Raw genomic sequence first — 20,638 nt, 5'->3', positions numbered from 1 at the left:
CATAACCTCAAAAATAAAATTTTAACTGTTCAGCACTGGTATTTATATATTTAAAAAAAAAAAAAGAAAAACGACACAACTCGCAAATACTCCATTTCCCATAATTCCTCACATCACTTCCGCATGTACAGGTTGTCTAAGGGGCTCTTGCACGGGTGAACTTCCTTTCGCTCCGACATCTTGACGAGGAAACATGGTGAGCACAGTCACTGCACGCTTTGTTGAAATAAATTAAACATCTCCTGCTTTTACTTTTTTTTTCCCCCCCGCAATTATCCGGGAGATTGTGCACAAAGGGACCGCGCTTCCCCTCGGTGGGATTATAAATACAGATGAAGCGATTGGTTGGGAGAAATTAACGGTAATCCGCGACCCAGTTTAGCAGCTTGCTAAAGTGCGCCATGCTTCCGGCTCCACGGTGCCGACCGACAACGAACCGGTATAAAAGTCGTCATAAAATAAACTCTGAGGATGATCGTACCTGCGTGCGCATAAATAACAGTATCTGTGAGTCGTGTTCACCGACGGTATTGACCGATAACCGCGTTGATGACGGTGGAGAAGCGCTCAGAGGACCAGGCCGCCTCATGCTGGTCTTAAACGGACCGACACCACGCTGACGGGACCTCCACTTTTACATAAAAGAAAGCATCCTTGTCCACCGAGGACAGTATGACGTGTGTCTCTATGCGGTGTGAAAGGTTTATAACTCTCGTGTCCTCCCCGTTTACAGCCTCCTAAGCAGGACAAGAAGAAGGACACCGGGAAGTCCAAAAAGGACAAGGACCCAGTCAACAAGTCCGGAGGCAAAGCCAAGAAGAAGGTATGCGGTGTGATTGTCGGGCCTTTGGGTCACATGTGAGATTCTCTACGAGTTAAAAAAACAAAACAAATCTCGTCCCTGTTTCTGAGCAGAAGTGGTCCAAGGGAAAAGTGAGGGACAAGCTCAACAACCTGGTGCTCTTCGACAAGGCCACCTACGAGAAACTGTACAAAGAGGTCCCCAACTACAAGCTCATCACCCCGGCTGTGGTGTCCGAGAGGCTGAAGATCCGCGGCTCCTTGGCCAGGAACGCCCTCCAAGAACTGCTCGCCAAAGGTGAACAAAACTTTATCTCTGAGGCCTACATTGTGAATAATGGATCTTTCTTCTTTTTTTTATTAAGTTGGCATTTAAATGAATGTTAATACTTTTGTCTGTCTGTCATTAAGATGATGGATTGTGACGGTGGGGCTGGGTGGCGTGGACAAAATGAGACGATATATTTTATACCAACTGCTTTGATATTGTCGGGATGACTGTTGGTGCTTTCACAAAATAATGATTGACTGATAATCATCAGGAATGTGGATATAAGGACTGAAGTGGTTGAAGACAAATATTAAAACGGCTAGAAAAGTTTGCCGAGTTTAAAAAAAATGACATCACTTTGCTGTAATGTGGATTTAAAAACCAAAAGGCCATTTTGTCATATCACTCGCTATCCAAGATATTTAGTCTCGCATCAAAATGTGACAACATGCCGTGTGCTGGCCGGCCCTAGCTTCAGGTAGCGAGGGCGAGTTGTTAAAACTTTGATCCAGCAAAGTTACTGTGGTGAAAAGTGGACATTAATCCTGAAGAAGCAGGAAAATGAACCGTTAAAATGAAGGGATTTGTTGCCTTGAATCAGTCGATCCGGGAAAAAGTCAGTGACGGGTTGTAAATACAAGTCTGGCAGAATCCTTTCTTCAACCTTCAGAGGAAATTCACTCACTGTTGCATATTTTATGCATTAAGGACCGAGGTGGAGATGACTGGAGCGCCAGCTTTGCAAAAATACAATGTTTTGCCATCTACGATATTGTGACGCAACATTACGCTCGTGATGAATATGCCCCGCAGTCATCAGCGCTGCTCGTTGGCTGTGTCTAATGTTAATAAATGCGTCCACTGTGTGTATCCAGGCCAGCGTTTTGTAGCGGTTCATCAGTGGTTCCTAAGTGACATTGACGTAAATGGGAAATATTCAGGGCGACTACCTGTCATTTCTTTTAAGATCATTTAGTCTCTTCTGAAAATACCAGATGGAAGTTGGTATTCTCAGAAAGCATCCACTGTCACAGAGTGAATGCTGTTCAAACGTACTTTAATAATGTAGTACTCTCTTGCATCCCATCACATGCCAAGCCAACAAATTTGGGTACCTGATGGTAAATTGGACTCTCCATCTGAAAGCTCTACAGTGACAAAAAAGTATTTTTCTGTCCGCTTTGGATTTATTTTTTTATTTCACTAAAGTAGGATCTAAATCAGGTTCACTGCATTTCTGACATTATCTCATTGGCACTTGTGCACAACATGCTTTTACTGTCACAAACGGCTTAAAGTGCATTAAAGCATAAGCACATTTTCATTGGACTGCGCAGCTTTGTGCTGAAAACTGGCAATTTGTCCTGGTCCAATAAACAGAACCGCATCATTTACAGGTAGGCAACAACAGCTGTGTAAATCCTGGAGCCAAAATGAGTTGCAATCGTGCCGTCTTCCTGAAAGTTGTCTTCCTGACTTTTGAAATGTAATAGCTTCATCAGCTGCAGAGCAAAACAAGTGTGTGCCGTCCACGTTTACACCGTTTTCTTGCAACGCGTGTATCCGTCGCTGTTCAGCCATCTAGACGACGATCTGTGACTCTTGAAGTGATCTGCCCACAGAGAACATGGTTTTATGTTTTGTCTTCCAGGAATGATCAAACTGGTGTCCAAACACAGAGCGCAGCTCATTTACACGCGTAACACCAAGGGTGGAGACGAGGAGGCGGCAGCGGAGAAAGCATGATCAGGTACGGCAGCAGCAACTCTTTAACGTCACCAAGCATTCTGCGGTCTTCCTTTCCAGACGCACTCACTGACCTGCGGTCTTGATTCCTTTGCAGGTCCTCCTGTTTGTGTCCCGTGATGAGCTGTTTGTATTGAAAGGTGAAATAAAAAACGCAAAGACAAAATCTGTTTTGTATCCGTTTTTACCGTTCGTGTCCTTTTTGTCCGCTGACAAGGTGAATACATTTTATTGCCTTGTCAGTAGATTGTCATAATTGTCATAATTAATGAGATCATTTAGTTTTATTGAAATAATTTTTATATCTGGGACCATCTGCAAAATATTTGTACATCTCAAAAACATCAAATGTGCCTCGTTCTGGATTTAAACCAGCTGCAAGTTCATTTCAATCTGGGTCCTTGTGCGGCGGAGAGAAAACCATAAAACACAAAACCTGCTTTCTCTACTACAAATGGATCGACGGCCCTTTAATACCCCTCGCGTGTGTACAAAACAATGAAGATATTAAAAAAATGTTACAGCTATAGACATTTTGGTCAAAGTAAGATTTGAATTAAGGAATGAAACTTTTAGCTCAAGCAAAGAGTTGTGGTGCAGCGACCTGCTCAGTCAGGTGATCTGTCGGTGCGAACGTATTCACGCCGTGTGTGTAATCCTGTTTCCTGCTATCTGAAATCAGTGGAGTGTAAATGAGATTTAATCGTGTTTCCATTTAACGACGCTACCGGCCTCAGACCTGCAGCTTGTATCCCGGGTGACTCCTCGCCTCATTCCCCATGAAGTCAGCATTACTTGAAAACAAATGTCCTTGTGGGTAATAATCTTTTTTTTTTTAATCAAGTTTTGTATAAAAATCTGCCTTAAATTCAGATACTGGAAACTTTTGATGGATGCAACAAAACTGAGAAAGGAGGAAAAATAAATCAGGTGTTCCCAGTGTTTGTTGGCAAAGAAAGGAAAATAATTCCTTTTAAAAATTGAGGCACATTTTGTCTCAAATTAAAAGGTGTTTATTATTGTGGCCACATGGTTCATGTTTTTCGTGTGTTGAACTACTGGTCCATAATAATAAAGGCTTAACATTGTGTAGGTGAGCGAGATATTCAGTTCAAAAACTTCTCTCCGGGGATGAATGTCATCCTGGATTCATTCACACCTCATCTCAGCCGAATCCCAGTTAAGATTTGAATCCTTGTTGTAGCTCCGTTGTGAAGGGACACTACCCAGTAGAGGAGGGCCTTGAGGTGTGTTACCTTCAGCTACTACCATCCTCCCTGATGATGAAAGTCCTCGGTCCTCCACCTGCACCGTCTACCCAGCAGATGTAAAAGGGAAGCCCCGACTCCACAGATGCTGCTTTCAGTGTAAAAAAATGGATCATTTCCAAGTTGGTCTGAGCGATTCATCATTTACGTCTTCCATTTGTCTGCGGAGAGCCACGGGGGGCGAAAGCTTATGAGATATTGATAAGAATGGCGTGAAATGAAGCCGTCTTCACTGTCAGATGTTTTGCTCAGGGCGTGCAGGAGTCCCAGTGATGGATGCTGTCAGACGTCCCTTTGTCTCCGCGCAGCAGCACCACCACCACCACCACCACCTCAAGCAGCAGCAGCAGCAGCAAAACAAAGTGCCACGCCAGCGCCGGATGCAGCATCCATCAGCTCCTCCAACGTCGGCCCGTGAGAGCACGAAACACGATACCGCCTCTCGTCTTTTCACAGACCCACCTCGCCGGCGGGCCCCCCCCCCCCCCCAACGCAGTTTATTAACATGGGAGACACGTTATTATAACTCCAGTGCAATCAGTCTTTGAACGCTCTGCATTTAATGAAGTAACGCTAAATCGGCTCTAATCATGTCGCTGCAACGTGCCAGCTCTGTGAAAAGTCCCGGGCAGACCCACGCTGGTGTTCTCGGGTTGTCGTGGGTGAAGATGAAGTCCTCCCCACGGACGGCAGGCGGGTGGAGCTGAATTCACATGAGGTCATCGGACTCCGTGCGAAGATACAGCAGAATCCAAGAAGAGGACATTTCTGAGGAGAAACATGTCACGAGAAACTAGAATTTGAATCATTTATATTTTTGAATTGCTCAATTTGAATAATTGGTTTAAAAAACAAAAAAAATCAAATCTCTTGAATCAGAATTTTTGTATATTTTACTGTTTGAATTTAAGTGGTGAAAAATGTATTGTGATCTGACTTTGAGGGAAAGTATGAACTAGTTTCGAAAGTTGGAGCCCAGAATGATGCTGTATTGACGTTGTAACGTTACACGACACAGTTATACTATTAGATATCATTTTTGTTTCATACTTTCCGTGTCTTTAATGATATTTCATTTGCTTGCATGGCCTTTTCTAACTGCTATTATTATTATTGTTCTCAAACTGGACGACCCCCCTCCCCCCCTCATCTGCTCAAGCAAATGTGGGACAATCACAAATTATGGTTGTCTTTTTGTTATTGCGTTGTTGTTTTTTCTTTTTTTTTTTTTTTTTTTTTTTTTTTTTTTTTTTTAGGCTGACTGGGCATATCTGTTAGTAAAATGATTTACTCATAATCTGAAAACACTCTTACAAGGTTTCCCCTCCCATTATAACACTTAAACACCCTTAAACTTAACACCCAAGCATTTTTTTTTTCACAGCTCCGAAGACACTGTAGCTTAATTGTAAGCTTTGTTTACCAATATTTGGTGGTTAATGGCAGATAGTGCATTTTAAAAATAAATATTGGGGTGATAACAGTCCAAAAATCATGTGAAAATGTTTTTTTAAGAAAATACTGTGGAAAAAAACCTCTCCTGGTGTTAAATAGCAAACATGTTATTCCTGGGAATCGTCATCATTTATACATATTATAGAACTATTGAAGGATGGTCTTTAGTTCTTGATATTTATTTAGATTATGAAAAGTTGTGATTGATATCATTCAGGGGCCACCGGACAGTTTCTTTTTCACCACAGTCTTCCCCTTCATTCCACTCAGGAGAGGTCCCGCTTGTCTGCATGTTGGTCAAAGTTTACTTCGTGGACCCGTGCCATCGTTGTTACACCTGCGCATTACCTAATGTGACAAGTCACAATATTCGCTGTTGGGAAAAAAAAAAAAAAAAAAAAGATGCATTTCCAATAACGGCGGCATCGCGATGACCCCGTCTCCTCTCTTCCACCGCCCTCCTCCACCAGGTCCACACCCCTCCCTGCTGACTGTCAGCCGGCATCAGAAACACCAGCTTTACTTCACGTTGAGAACCGTGACTGATGTCTCAAATTAGACGGGCGCGGTATCGAGCCCCGGGTCGGACTGTCAAAGTGACTCAGTGAGATTGCGCGACAAAACAACTGCCTCTTGTTCATTACGCGTGCGCGTGTGCGTGTAATTTCCCTCCTCTGTGTGTGTGTGTGTGTGTGTAATTTCCCTCCTCTGTGTGTGTGTGTGTGTCTGTCTCTCTCTCGCGCACGCACTGTTGATGATATTGAAATGGCTGCAGGACAGCAGAGGGAGTCAGAGCGGGCGCGCGGGCTTGGTGGGAGCGCCGTCTCGCGGTGGTCGGTCGGGGCGCCTCCAGATTTATGGGCACGCAGCTGTTGAGCGGCTGACAGACGCGTGAGGAGCTCGAGCACTGCTGCTTCTCGAGCTGCTCGCTCCGGCTCTGCTCACCGCTGTAGGAGAAAGAGGAGGTCTTGCTGGGTTGTTGGTTTTTTTTTTCTCCCCCTCGACTACACAACGGTGAGTAGTCGGGCTTTTTCCTCCCAGAAACACCAACTCAGTCCTTCGTGTCTTTCGGAGCTTCTTCTTCTTAAGATAAAGTTTCAAAGTGTTTTTTCTTACGGCAACCTTTCACCTACTGTACGTGTTCTCCGGGTTTTTTTTTTTTTTGCGTGTGCTCTGTGTGTCGCGCCGTGATTACTTCCAGTCCTCCCCAGAGGTAGTTTGGGATTTGTTAAAGCTGTTTTTAGTCGTCTTTCGGTCGGACAGCTGTTGGGCAATTTGACCATACATGGCCGACAATATCGAAAATACAAAAATAGCTTTGTGAAAGAGTTTCTTACTAATGTTTTACGCGTCAATGAGAAATACTCCAGTGTCTTATCGGTGTTGTATTAGTTAAACAGAGGTAGGGGTTTGTGTCTCTGTGGGTTTCCTCTGCTGCTGCTTTTTTTTTTTTTTTTTTTTAAATTTAGTCCACAATGCTGTGTCCTATTTTTAGAAGTTATGGCATCACAGCAGAGAGGAGGCATGACGCCGGCCTCTCACTACACTGACAGACAGGAACTTCAGCCCTGTGCTCAGTTTTCGACCCCCTCCACCCTCCTCTGAGTGTTCCTCTGAGAACTTTTCCAACTCTTTGAAACTTCTGCAGTTCGGTCCAGGTCCAGGTCCAGGTCGAGCCTGGGCTCAGAGCGAAGCCTGGATTCTCCATTACAGCCGGGACCCTGCGGGCTGTGAAGGGAGCGCTTATAGCCTGCCTGGCCCGGCCTTCACTCTCATCCGGAGGTCAGAGACAGACAGACAGACGCACGGAGCCCGGCAGAGAGCATCACTTGTTTAAGGTTAATTGGGCTGCTGCCCTACGATCCCAAGTACCCTTCAATGTTAGGTAGCGGGAGGATGGTGTTGGAAAGAAGCTGTCTCTCTTGTGGGAAAGATTTCTATTTGTGGGGATTCAGAATCTCATTTCAAACACATAGTTTTCTATCTCAAGGAAAGCTTAAAAATGATACTATGGACCCGATAAAAACCTTTTTTTTTTTTTTTTTTAGTGTGGGTCAGATTGTGTTTTACGATTATAACGTCTCACAAAGTGGGAATTCCTGGCATTTGAGCGGTGAGGCTGTTCGGGGAGTGTTTATTTGCGTTGCTATGGAAGGATCAGTCTGTGGCTAAAGGGCTGCTGGTGAGACTGAAACTGGAGCTGAAGGACGCCTTTAAAGAACCGGCCTCAAAGCTGCTTCCTTGCTTTTCCTGCTGCTGCTGCTGCTGCTGCTGCTGATGAAGCAGGGAGAGCCTCTGAACACTTTCATTTAAAGCAGTTAGATTACGTTAGATCAAATTCATTAACATCATAATGAACAGAGCCAGGGCTCTTTCATCCTCATCGCTCATTTACCCAAAGTGCAGAGCTGAGCTGATCATCATGTTAACACAAATGATCTGTGGTTGTTAATAGATACAGGGAGGAGATGGTGGAATCAGGCAGTTTAACAACGCTGGCTGCTCTTGCTGAATTTCCGAGCCTCCACGGAGAAGTCCCTTGAAAAAAAAAAACACCAAAGAAATGAAGCTCAATCCGCAGATCTGGCAGCACTGAGCTGTGCTGAAGCTCAAACTCTGGCTAAAAGTTGCTGCTGCGTTCCTGAGATTCAATTTGTCATTATTACTCACTCTCACAAATATGATTAATAAATATAATTGAGGTGAGATATAGGCCAAACAATGAGCATTTCGCATAACACGGGCGATTCCTCACCGGGCTTCACTCTCGTCTCCCCTGTTGAATTATCAGTCATTTCTATTCCTACTTCTTTTCCTTTTCTTTTTTTTTGCCGCCAACATTCAGTTGTTTGGTTGTGATATAAGGGCCATTCGTCACAGCTGGACTTGCAGGCCATGTGACATGTCCCGTGGAGAGGCAGATTTGGGGCGTAGGAACATACTCAGTCGTTTATGCCGCCACGCCTTCTCCCCGTGTTTACTGCAAACGGCAATAAAGCAGCAGTGCGCCTTTATTACCATCTCTGGAACATCTACTGGACCTCAGACAGCTCAGGTGCCACCCCCTCGGTGCGAGGGAGGGAGGGAGGGGGGATGTTTGCCTTCATTATTTACAGAAACACAATTTATTTGAGATTGTACGTCAGGTGTGCTGCTGTCTGCCTGCCGGCTTTCTTCTTCTGCCGGTGTCACCGTCGGCCCACGGGAGGTGCAGCGGGATGATGGGGCCCGGCTGAACATCTGTTCGTGTCGAGGAAGAATTATTATTATTTTTTTTTTTTTTTGGTTTGAAAAGTTGTCTCCTTTAACGTGACGGAAAATACCTTCACTCTGACAGTAAGATGCAACATCTGTCCCGTATGCAAATCAGCCGCGCTGCCGGAGTCTGGGCCACGTCGAGATCAGAAAACACCGCCGAGCCAACCTAGATACAGCTTTGTTCGGATAACTTTTCCCATAAAATTGAGATGTGACGGCTTTAAAGAATTGATGACGATTCGGAGCAGTTCGTTGCCTCGAGAAATCTGCAGTCTGTTTTTTGTGTTGCTGACTGTTCTGGGGGTGTTTTATTGACTCACAATAATCTACAACTGACAGCGGTTTCTCCAGGCGGTATCCTCAGTGAAAGCAGTGTTCCCCGCAGCCCGTTTTCTGGTTATTAATGCAGATTAATCAACAGAAAGTGACATCGCTCCTCCTCTCTGCGGGCCTGTGAGGCTGCTCGGTCCTTGCCTCCACGCTTCCCGTGTCCTGGTGAAATCTGTCCCTGAGGTTCCTCGTTGTCACCGTGTCAGATGGTCCAAATGTGCTGACTTGGGGGGGTGGAGGGGGGGGGGGGGGTGGGTCTCACTTCGCAGGTTCTGCAGTCCTGCCCTCACGTGAACCGAATACAGAAAACCCACCGCTGTGTCGTAACTTCTAACGCTCGCTGTGGTTTGAAATCCGCTGACAGTCCCTCACTTGGTTTTCGTCCCTGACAGCCTGCCGCCGTGGAGCCACGGAGAAGCCTGCCGCCTCTGCTCTGTAATAAGTGGCATTTTCCCTTGCTGGAAATTTCAGTCAAGTTTTCCACTGGAGCAGCAAGCCAGACATCCACCGGGGCTGTCCGTGAGCTCTCTGCGCTCATGAATTACACTGAACACCGAGTGAACATGGGATTATGCAGAGGTGCGTTAAGAGGGTTCAATGTATACGATGAATCTTAAAAGACTGGAATAAGATGTGTGAAATAAACACCGTCAACTTAAAACTGTAAAAGCAGTTTGTCAGAGATGGAAACACTCCATGACTCAATTCAGAAAGCTGACTCCACCCGTCGGAAACATCTGATGCTTACCAGCTTTTCTATTATAACGTCATTGTAACGTCACTGGAGATATTTACATCTCACTGATGTCTGAATTTGTTTTTCAAACCTCCTACTAGTGTTCACGCATGGTAATCATATAGACTACAACTGGATGACGTGGTTCTTCTTCAGTGGAAAAAAATGAAAGTAAAACGTAACTATATCACAATGATGACAAATAATAATCTGATATAGTAATAAATTACATAAAAATCAAAGTTCTCTTGAACTGGAAACTAGTGTGTGCAGGAACTAAGTAGAAATATGGTATTAATCACCATCACTGCAGACTTGAAGCTGCAATCATCAACAGCAAAACCAATTTGCCCACCGAGACGGTTGACTTTAATGGCGAAGCAGAAGAGATGCCTTTTTTTTTTTTTTTTTTTTTTAACTTTCTGCACACAATGAGGACGTTGTGCACCTGTGATTGACTGATGTGGAGTTGACGTTCGATTGTAGTGCTCTTTGTGCTTATAATCAATGTCAAGCGAGAAGGGTGAAGGCTCTTCTTTGTACAGTTGCACTTGTGAATAAGAAATGCTGAAGTCACGAGGCTCTGTGCGGCCAATAACGTATTTTCTTGCTCTGGTCTGAGTCCGCCTCTTGTCAGCACCTTCATGATCGTCCAAAGCGATCAATAAAGTCGTATTAATAAAGAACAAAAGAGAAAGTAAAAGCGAAAGACGGAAGATTTGAACACATTTTGCAGTTCGCCTCGGCTTCACGAAGATTCATAGCAGCTGGCGAAGGATTTAGATTTTTTTTCTGCTTGCAAATTCTCTGTTGCCGCCAGCATCATTTAGGAGCACAGCGCAAATTGTTTTTCAGCCAGGAAGCTCAGAAAACTCTCCGTACTCTACCTGCTCAACACTAAGCGGCACTTGGTGACTAGCTGGGGGACAGAGTGGAGCATTTTCCAATACTTTGTGATTCAGGAGGCGGTGGAGACCAAATACGGAGCTAAAATGACACCTCGCGGTTTATGTTTCACCGTGTATCAGTTGGAAGTTTCCTAACAGGTTGACCAGATCCGTTTAAAAGGAGATGACATGTCAGTGTTGACGGTTTGTTTGTGTAACTGTGGCGTTTTGTCAGAAAAATGCTGCCCGAGTAACCGGTCGACTCGCATTACGTCGGCGTGAATAAAATGACTCGGTGATTGTGGCATGTCCTGTCCAACCTCGCTGAAAAGCATGGAAGGAAGGTGTGTTGACTTTTTAAAACAACGACTTCTATTTCCCCTGTACCTCTCTTCTCATGTGTCGTGCACTAAGCCAACAGATGGTGCGTGAGCAGTACGTCACCACCACCCAGGGCAGCAGCTCGCCCCGGCTGGCGCCCGACCACTTGCACAGGATCGGCATCTACGGCTGGAGGAAGCGCTGCCTTTACCTGTTCGTGCTGCTGCTCATTGTCATCCTGGTGGTCAACTTCGCCCTCACCATCTGGATCCTGCGGGTGATGTGGTTTAACACGGTGCGCACGACTCACGCTGACAAACTGGGTTTTCAGCTGTCATCCTTTCTTCCTTCTCTGTGTGTTTGTTTTGTTAAAAACAAAAATTGCACTGTTGTTTAGTTTAGTTTCGTGTATTTTAGTTTAGTTAAATTTGATATTATTCTATTTTTGTTTGTATACAAGTTGTATATAATGTGCATTTGAAAAAAAAAATTATATTTAGTATTTTTACTACCTCTATTTTATATTCGGTAATTTATTGCTTGCGGGATTGATAAAGTATCTGTCTGTCTGTCTGTCTGTCTGTCTGTCTGTCTGTCTGTCTGTCTGTCTGTACCTTGAGAATAAACACTCAATGATCAGCATCACCTCTTATTGATGATCAGACATCAAACAAGTGTTCCCTGCTTATCAGTAGCACGAGTGTAGTTGTTGTGGTAATAGTATCATCCATCATTAACTGGAACTTGGCAGTCTAAACAGGGCAGTCAATGTGTTTGTTATTCTATGGAGTCTTGTCAGCTTTCTGTCTCGGGTCCAGATGGCAGCGGTGGATTTATGCAGAAACAGAGATGCAACAAACCAACACGCACACTTGGACACACGAATACACACACACACGCTGTCCTGAAGAGCCAACGCAAAAGCCAAAAGCGACTATTTTCTTACAATATAAAATGACCCTTTGTGCTCCGTGCTTAGAAAACCAATAAATTCCTCACCTTCACACCTTCACATTTGTATTTATCTAAACACACAACTTCTGTCTTCGCTTTGGTTGTAGGACGGGATGGGGCTCCTACAAGTACACTCAGACGGGGTCAAACTGGAGGACGGCGAGTCCGAGTTCCTTTTCCCCGTCTACGCTCAGGAGATCCACTCCAGAGAGGTGAGATAATCAAGAACACACTTTTTCTCGCTTCTCTTCCCACATTCTTCTGCGCTGCATCTTTTACCTTCTGCTTTTCTCCCTCTTTTTTTTTTTTCCTCCCTCTCCTCCCTCGTTAATTTGCAAACTTGCCGTTTGCTCAGTTAAGTAGCCCGACAGCCGGGCCGTTATTTCATCTCATTGTTTACCAAACTTCAGCTCGAGTGTGTGTTGGATCCTGTTATCATCTAAATCCTAATTCCTCGCAGACACTCCAGCAGTCTTCATCCAGCTGCAGACAGTGAAATGCATATTTCTGATTGTGCTTCTTTTTTTTCCTTTTCCTTTTTTTTTTTTTTGGTGGGGGGGGGGGGGGGGGGGGGATATGTGTCAGAACAAACTGGATTTGGCAGTTGCTCTCAGTGCACGTAGTGGTACCCTGAGCTCCCCGTTAACCTCGGGGATATTTGTGGTGGAAAGTAGTTTATGGCCCGCCTGCTAGCAGCAGATGGGAACACTTTGCTGCAGTTGTTTATATGTTATGGCTTTTCTTGCTCATACCAGCAATTCTTTAAAGCATTGTTTTGACTTTTTGGGCCTCATTAAAACTGCATTGTATTGCTCATTTAAGGACGGGCACATTCTCGAATGTCTTTGCTGACGAGATTCAGTGTTTACTGAGTCAATGTGAAAATGTTGTTTCTGTAGATCATTTTTTTTTTTTATAAACGCGTCTTTCTTACAGCTGCAGAGGAGCAGAAGTGATTTATTGCCGGGCCTGCCACGTTTAAACATTTTACCAAAGCGTACTCGTTTTCTGGGTGTTTTGTCACATCTGCTGACACAGATCCGCTAACTTTGTGTCGTGTGTCGTGCAAATATTTACGTAAAACAACAAGTAGCACATTTAACAACGCGTACTTTTCTCGGGGTTTACGAGCAAGTAACTTTTAATTCCTGTTTGATTAACGGAGGCTTTTGTTTGGTCGGTGTATGTCATCGTCCATCAGGATGCGCGACCGTATTCGTTGTTTATTATTCACCGATGGAGAGTCCCTACTGCAATCCGAAGCTCTCATTAGAAATGTCAATACGTCCGTGAATAATAATAATAACGTTCTCAATGATAGAAAACAATAAAAGCCAAAACAAGTGCAACCACGAGCTAAATGATGACATCATGCTGATGACATCATGCTGATGACATGGTTATAAACCAACCGAGGCTACAGGGGTAACCCCCCAGCTCTCTGATAACACGAGAGGTATCTCGGTCTGGTCAGATACCTACAAAACGTTTGAAAGAGAACCAAAAAAATCTGAACCTAACGGTGGTGCCAGTCAGTGGGAGTTATCCTCCGGGAACCACGAGTGTCATGACGATCCTTCAGTAAGTTGTTGAGAAACACCCATCGGCCTAACAAGCTTTATCGACAACCGCAGAGCCGCTCTGGCAGCAGCACGGCTAAAATCCTCGCTGAACACGTGACGGTTCAAGTTTGAGAACGCGCTTTCACACGCTTGCAAATATTTGCCCTTTTGTTGTTGTTGTTGTGTCATTTTTCTGCTGCGGATTTATTTCAGCGATAATATGGCTGCCTTGCTTTCTTTCTATCCCCAGGACACTTCACTTCTAGCGCGCTCTTCAGAAAATGTTTCCCTTAACGCCCGCAACGAAAACGGTGATGTCACAGGGAGGATATCTGTGGGTAAGAGCACACGGACGCAGAGAGCGCTCGCACACCGCATCCAGCCGACGCGCGAGGCCGATAGTGAAGACATTCATGCATTTGCTCTGCGGGGATTTCTCATCCGACATTAACGGCGACGAGGAGCCATTCGTCAATTTACAATCTCTCGGATTTCCATTTAAAATCCATTAAACGCGGCGCTCCTCTCTCCACCACGGCTTCTGGATCGCTCCGTATTACACGGAGGGCCGGAGGTCTGCGGGGGGGGCGGGGGCGGGGGGGAGTTCATAGATGTGCGTCTTTTATGGCTCACCGACGGCTACGTTGGCGTATTTTGTCATCATTAAAAGGCCGGCAAATCACCCAGCTAATTGTTGTGTTCCACAGAGCCGTGACGTGTCCTTGATCATGAAGCCGTTCAAAAAAAAGCGTAGCCTGCATGCTCGCGGCCCCTCTCTCTGCGAATGCAGCTGAAATGCTTGTTAGGGAAGGCACAGATGTGGGTTAAATATCAAACCGGGACGTGTTCCTGCTTTAGATTTGCCTCTCGCGGGACTGTGAACGCTGATGGAGCAGAGGCCTCAGAGAGAGAGAGATGACCTCAGCCATGTTTTAATTCATGCGTTTCTTTATCGGCGGGGTGCCCGTTTGCTCGCCTCTTCCACCTCCACGCAGGCAGCACGAACTCACGTTTTCTGAGCGCGACGGGTTGAAGGAAGAGAGAAATCGTGTATTTTTTTTTTGATGGTTTACATCTCATTCATGTTTTTTTTTTTTTGCCCGAAATCCCTTCAGGTGTTGTTGTTTTTGTGGCTGTCGCAGGTCCAAAAGAGGCTCAGGGACACACCGGGAACCTGCTCATTAACTCCCACAACGGCAACATGCTGTTCACAGCAGACGGCGACCAGGCAGCGATCGGACCGGACAAACTGAGAGTCACAGGTACGCCCGCCCGCTGCCGCACGTGCGCCGTTTCCTCGGATATGGCACGCACCCGTCGGGCGGGAACAAGATAACGAGCCGTGAAGACAACAGGGGCAATTTGGTCCGATGGCAAATATCCGCGCAACAATCCGGCAGCCAAGGACAAAAAAGACGAACGCTTTTGCAGTCTTCGTCGTCGTCGTCGTCGCGTACAGCGACAGAACATATAAATGAAACGTCAGGGGGTTCGGTTATCTGAAGCTGCGTGCATTAAACGCCGCACGAGTGAGATCAATCACATTAATAGAAGATTCATATCGAGATTTGATTTGTGGTTTGGAGCCGATACATTAAATATTATATTACAATATAGCAGCGTGTCGTCATCTTCCACGACGGAGGCTGAAGTGTTTAGCTGAAAGCTTCATAACGACGGCGGTCGGTTTTGATCCGCAGACAGCAGCAGCTGAGGAGCTTTTCCCCTCGAACAAAGCTTCTGCACCGGCATCGGTTGTCGAGTGTTTACATCCGTCACAGTTGGCTCCAAACTGTCTCCAGTCTGTCGGGAGCGTCGGGATCCAGATTTCTCTCTCGCGTTGTCGTCGCGGGAGATATTTCAGTCGGGGGAACGGAAGCCGTGAGCCGGCCAACACCGCCCCGTCCCCGCGCTCGGGCTGTTTGGACCGCGAAAGGGAGCAAACGGGAAGGAGCCAAATCAGTGAAGCTGCTGAGGCTGTTTTTGTTCCAAAAAAAAAAAAAAAAATGTTACACACGTACACAAGGTCGGTCCGCAAGTGAGAGCATCACAGTATGAGGAACACGCATGTCTCTTTCTTCTTCAGGTCCTGAAGGAGCGCTGTTCCAGCATTCGGTGGAGGTGCCCCAGCTGAGATCTGAACTCTACAAAGACCTGAGGTCAACATTTCCGGCCTTGTCGTTGATTCCCAAACTGCGGTGTCTCAAAGCAGCCAGGTGGAGCCCCGGCGGGGCGCGAGAGCTCCGCCGCGAGGCTCAAAAACCGAACTCCGAAACGGCCCGAGTCCAAAAGACGGATCATTTCATTAGCCGTCCTTGCATCGTTAGTTAGTTGTTAAAAATCATGTAGGTGTTGCAGGGTGGCGTCTCATCACATCGAACACAGCGTAACGCTAACGTTTGCCTCGCACAGTCGAGTGTGGAGTCCTCAGTCTGTTGACGTTAGTGACGGGACATCACTACAAGGTCCAAAAAAAACCAGCTGTTTCTGCGCTTCCTCCCCACACCGCTGATTTTTCAGGGATTTCTTGGGATTTTGAAACTACAACCTCATGTTGTTGTTGTTATTCAGCTTTTCTGAGTTATTGCCTGGTTAAAGCAGTCTATTTTTTTTTTTTTTTTTTTCTCAAATCTTGTTATTGATTTTGGAAATATTTTAAGACAGAAAAGGAGAACAGGACTTCCCCCGGGACATTACATTCAACCGTGTGTCGCTTGGTGGCGGCGTAACTGTGACGTCTGCCACTGAATACAGAGATTACAAATATAACAAGCAAACAAACAAACAAACGAATAACTCTGTAGAGATGTGGTGTAAAAATGTATTCAAACAGAGACAAAAAAAAAAAAAAACGTACACATTTTTTTTCTTAAAATGGGGGGGGGGGGGGTCTGTTAGTCCACTAGATTGGATTGTAGCATCGTTCATGTAGTTCATAAAAGGTTTCCAGGTCTCTTCAAAGGAGTCATTGGAGTCTCTGAGTGAGAATCTCATCTTTTCAAGTTTCATATGGTTTAGGATCTCTTTTAACCAACTGTTGTGCGAGGGCGTGTTTCCACTCGAAGAATATAAGGCGTCGAGCTAAAAGTGTCGCGGAGGCAAGGATGCGTCGCCCTGTCGACGGCAGGTCGAATCTTTTGAGGTGGTTGGATTCTGAATAGTCCCGTGTCCCGGGCGTGTTGGATATTTGACCCCCCCCCCCCCAAAAAAAACAAAAAACGTTTAAATTTGGGCAGGACCAAAACACATGGGTGTTGGTTGGCAGGTGACTGTTTGCACCTATTGCAGCTGTCATTCGTATTTGGGTAGATTTTAGCCAGGCGGGCATTTGTGTCGTGTACACGAAACAAAACCTTGCATTGCAACAGCCCGCGCAAATAGAAGAGGAGTGGGACAAATCAAGAATACAAACCCAAAGTAGGCTGGGAGGAACGGTGTATTTTAAAAAATATATATAAATATCTGCAGTGGGAACTGGTACTTGGGAAATTTGGGTTTTCCTACATAGTTAGTTAAGTGATACCAGACTACAGCTCACAGATTCCGCTTTCTTTACTGTGATTGTAGTCTGGAACACCTGCTGGCATTGAGGTTTCAGCAACCATTGGAAAAAAAAAAATAAAACCCCGCTGCGCTTTCATTAAGCACTATTTAAAAAAAAAAAAATAAATACACTAGGAGGGTAGAGCGACTGGAAACGATTCTCTATGGAGTCGCACCAGACCCTTGAATTTATGGGGTGAATTTGGGTCTGGGGGCACACGGCTCGGTCCATGCTGATTGGTTACAGGCTGCTCCAAATAGTTTCAAAAGCATCCCGAAGGATGCAACAACTTGAAGCGATTGTCTTTGGAGGGTTGGTCTGAAATGTTTGGGAACTTCTGTTGTAGATCGTAATAATTTCCGGCTCTTACGAGTCGTGGAAGTGGTGTGTATCAGAAACATTTCAGAACACTCTGCTTATTAAACCAGGTCCCTGCAGTGAACACATTTGCAAGATATCCACTAAAAAAAAAAAAAAAAAAAAACTAAAAATATTGAGGGTTTTACAGCACACTTACTGTAACAATGATTTCTGGATTCAACACATTTAAAAACAGATATTAGAGAACACAAACAGCAGTCAGATAATATGGATGTATTTATAAAGCTGTGAATGTGCGTCTTTAGGTTGGAGTCCCCGACTCGCTCTCTCACCATGGACGCGCCAAAGGGAGTTCATCTCAAAGCCCTGGCTGGCAACATTGAGGCTGCGTCCAACATGGATGTCATTCTGCAGTCGAGTGTCGGACTGGTAAGGAAACCGCCTTCACTTCCTGCTCTCCGCCACACGCCATCTTCAAACCTGTTTAAATCTTTAGATTACCGAGGGAACGTATGCGGAGCACGGTGTGTTTTTTTAACCTCTCGGTCTCACCTGGGAGTTCAGCTCGTTTCTATTTATTGGGAGTTTTTTTTTTTTTATCCGAAGTACCTCACGGCTTTCCCCTCAGAGAGCCCCGTGACACCGGTTCTACTTCAGTCCTACTTTATCTGCACGAGACTTTATTATTGTGCAAAAATGATTCAGCATTCGTAAACCCGAATACCCGTCTGTACGCAGATTTGTTTGGCATTTGTTTTGGCCGTGTGTGTTTCCGTTGTGGCGTCGTGGTTTGCCATTTCCGTGTCACTGTTTGCTGTGCGTTTGGGTTAATTGATTCCGGCTGAATCGGGTCTGCGTAATCGCTGCGATGCAGCTAACTGACTGAACTGCAAAAAGGATTTCTACCACAGGGACTTACAGTATATGACCCTGGTGAATTCATTCTCAGTGGAGCAGCACATTTATGTGACCGAGCATCTATAGTCGCGCGGTATAACTCTCTCAACTAAACTGGGTGTTCACCTGAATTGATCTAGTCCTTGATAATAGTAAAAGCGAGTTAAACGCGCGCGTTCTCTGCTTTTCATTTGATTTTTGCGCCACACTTTGCGTCACTTTACTCTGTTTACGTAACATACAATATGTACCAGTGCACCGGTTAAGCATTAAACGGACTTCCCTTTGTGGCTCCCGCCGCACTCTCTGCTTAAGGGCAAAGAACGGAGCCGAGTGGAATTCATTTGTTGATCTGATGAAACTGTGTTCTCCTTTAATCGTCCTTGCTCCCCACGCTGTCTGCCGCCGCGCAGCTGGTGCTGGATGCCGAGACGGTGCGCATGCCGAGGCTGCCCCTGAGCGAAGAGGGGGTTTCTGGAAACGCTCGGGGTCTCTACGAGGTCTGCGTCTGTCCCAGCGGAAAGCTCTTCCTGTCCAAGGCCGGACGGACTTCCACTTGCAGCGATAATCAGGAGTGCTAGATAGACTCTGACAAGGTCGTCGATTTTCCATCTCTCAGAACGTGCATCTTCTGGGAGGCAACAGGCACAACACGCACGACCGGAGGTTTTTTAAAAAAAAAACATCTTTATACAACAGTGGGTGTGCGCTGATCGCACTGGCACATGGAGGCCTGTGAAAATACAAATGCCTGCAGGCGTACATGTCGGAAATGTCATGAAATGCATCCTTTTAATTGCATTCATGAACTTCAAACTATTCAACTGAAACAAATTGGCTCTCAGTGCTAAATTTGTCTGCATCGGAGCTTTGTGGAGAATTTATTTTTCCACACGCACACACACACACACACACACACACACACACACACACACACACACACACACAGTATCATGGCTGGGCAATGAGGAGCTGGTAACAGCTTACATCCTATGCAATATTATCTTGTGGTGCAATAAATGAAACTGACACATGTCAAGGGCTCGGAAAATTGAAAATGAATCCGTGAAATGGCGACAGAGTGTTGTTGAAAATATTGTTGTTGTTGTTGTTGTTGTTTGCGAGCCCTTCAGGCTCTGAGCCCTTGATATGTTTTTTTTTTGTTTTTGTTTCAGTGTTTAGCATGTCTTTATTTAAATGGGGTATATTTTGTTAACGTCCTAGTAAATTCAGAGAATGGTTTTACCTCTTTTGTTTTGCTGAAATTCAGGTTAGACAACGCCAGACAACAGTCTTGATTCTTGTTTTACTTCAATTAGATATTAAATATTAAAATACCAAGTCGTTGTGGCACCATGAAGTGGTGTCACATGTATAATTATATGTTCTTTCCACTTTATAAGTCTATGTATGTTTGGCCGGAGTTATTTTGAAGCCCTTCATAAGCATGCAGTTATGCAGCTACAAGACAGACCAAGCGAGCCGGACTGTTCGCTCAATACCATCATTTACAGCCGAGGGACTAACGAAGAATCATCATCGAACCACAGCAACAAGAAAGCAAAATCAACGCAGGTCTGACGGGCAACTTTTCATTTTAATTATTCTTTTGCCTGTTGGGGGTCAAATTTGTCTTGATTTAAATATTTTTTTTAAATACGCATGACAGATGCTGAGCAACATTTCCCTCTTTTGTAAGAAGAAGGTTTTTCAGTTTTCCGTGTTAGAGGACAATATTTAGAAAAGATGGTTACATGAGTTTAGCATCAATTTAGTTTTTTTTTCATAATTACCATGTCAAGGCCTTGTGTTGTCCATGTTGATAAAATAGTCGATTTGCAGCTTTCACCTCAGTTGTGTCTTATTTTGAGAGTGCGATGTGTGTTTATTCATTTTGTTTGTTGAATACACCTTGTACTTTTCCTCTGTGTGTCTGTGAATGCTATCAATGTGCATATACTCGTTTTTCTGAAGAGTGCTGTAGTGTTTTCTAAACTCATTTTATTGAGAAATTTCACCAAAGCATTTGCAGTCTTTAATTTATTACATTATATATATATATATAAAAAAGTAGATTCCACTGTGTCTTACATTGAGTACTTAAGCTGTGTGGTGGCGGTGGTGTTGGAAACAGTTTGATCATACTAACCATGGTTATTGGCTCTCTGGTGCCCTCTAGTGGAAACGTTCTGCAGAACCACCAGAACCAGACTGATCGATGTCCACCAGCGACTCAGGAGAACCAACGTTCTGCTCTTATTCAGTCAGTCACAAGGTGCGTTTACTG

At 45.0% G+C, this 20,638-nt stretch overlaps 2 protein-coding genes across 3 annotated transcripts; both read left to right on the top strand.

Moving 5' to 3' along the window:
- Positions 1-122: 122 nt before the first annotated feature.
- rps25 (ribosomal protein S25) lies at positions 123-2,984 on the top strand. Its single transcript, XM_069147655.1, has 5 exons — positions 123-196; positions 734-823; positions 916-1,099; positions 2,724-2,822; positions 2,916-2,984. The coding sequence occupies exons 1-4, from the start codon at positions 194-196 to the stop codon at positions 2,816-2,818; spliced, it is 372 nt and encodes a 123-aa protein (XP_069003756.1). The 5' UTR covers positions 123-193; the 3' UTR covers positions 2,819-2,822; positions 2,916-2,984.
- Positions 2,985-6,436: 3,452 nt separating this feature from the next.
- sgcg (sarcoglycan, gamma) lies at positions 6,437-20,199 on the top strand. Of its 2 annotated transcripts, none has more exons than XM_069147654.1 (8): positions 6,437-6,555; positions 11,167-11,368; positions 12,135-12,239; positions 13,840-13,927; positions 14,732-14,851; positions 15,676-15,748; positions 17,760-17,883; positions 18,765-20,199. In XM_069147654.1, exons 2-8 carry the CDS (start codon positions 11,174-11,176, stop codon positions 18,930-18,932), a joined length of 873 nt encoding a protein of 290 aa, XP_069003755.1. In that variant the 5' UTR covers positions 6,437-6,555; positions 11,167-11,173; the 3' UTR covers positions 18,933-20,199. The 2 variants fall into 2 exon arrangements, with proteins under 2 accessions (XP_069003755.1, XP_069003754.1); XM_069147653.1 differs by having other exon boundaries at positions 6,452-6,555; positions 11,174-11,368.
- The last annotated feature ends 439 nt before the right edge of the window (positions 20,200-20,638 follow it).

The sequence above is a fragment of the Embiotoca jacksoni genome, unplaced genomic scaffold, assembly GCF_022577435.1.
Source record: "Embiotoca jacksoni isolate LCO1_2020_lvr unplaced genomic scaffold, fEmbJac1.0.p SCAF_14, whole genome shotgun sequence".
NCBI lineage: Eukaryota > Metazoa > Chordata > Actinopteri > Embiotocidae > Embiotoca > Embiotoca jacksoni.
The sequence above is the reverse complement of the archived record's forward strand: the minus strand, read 5'-3'. Positions and strand labels throughout refer to the sequence as shown.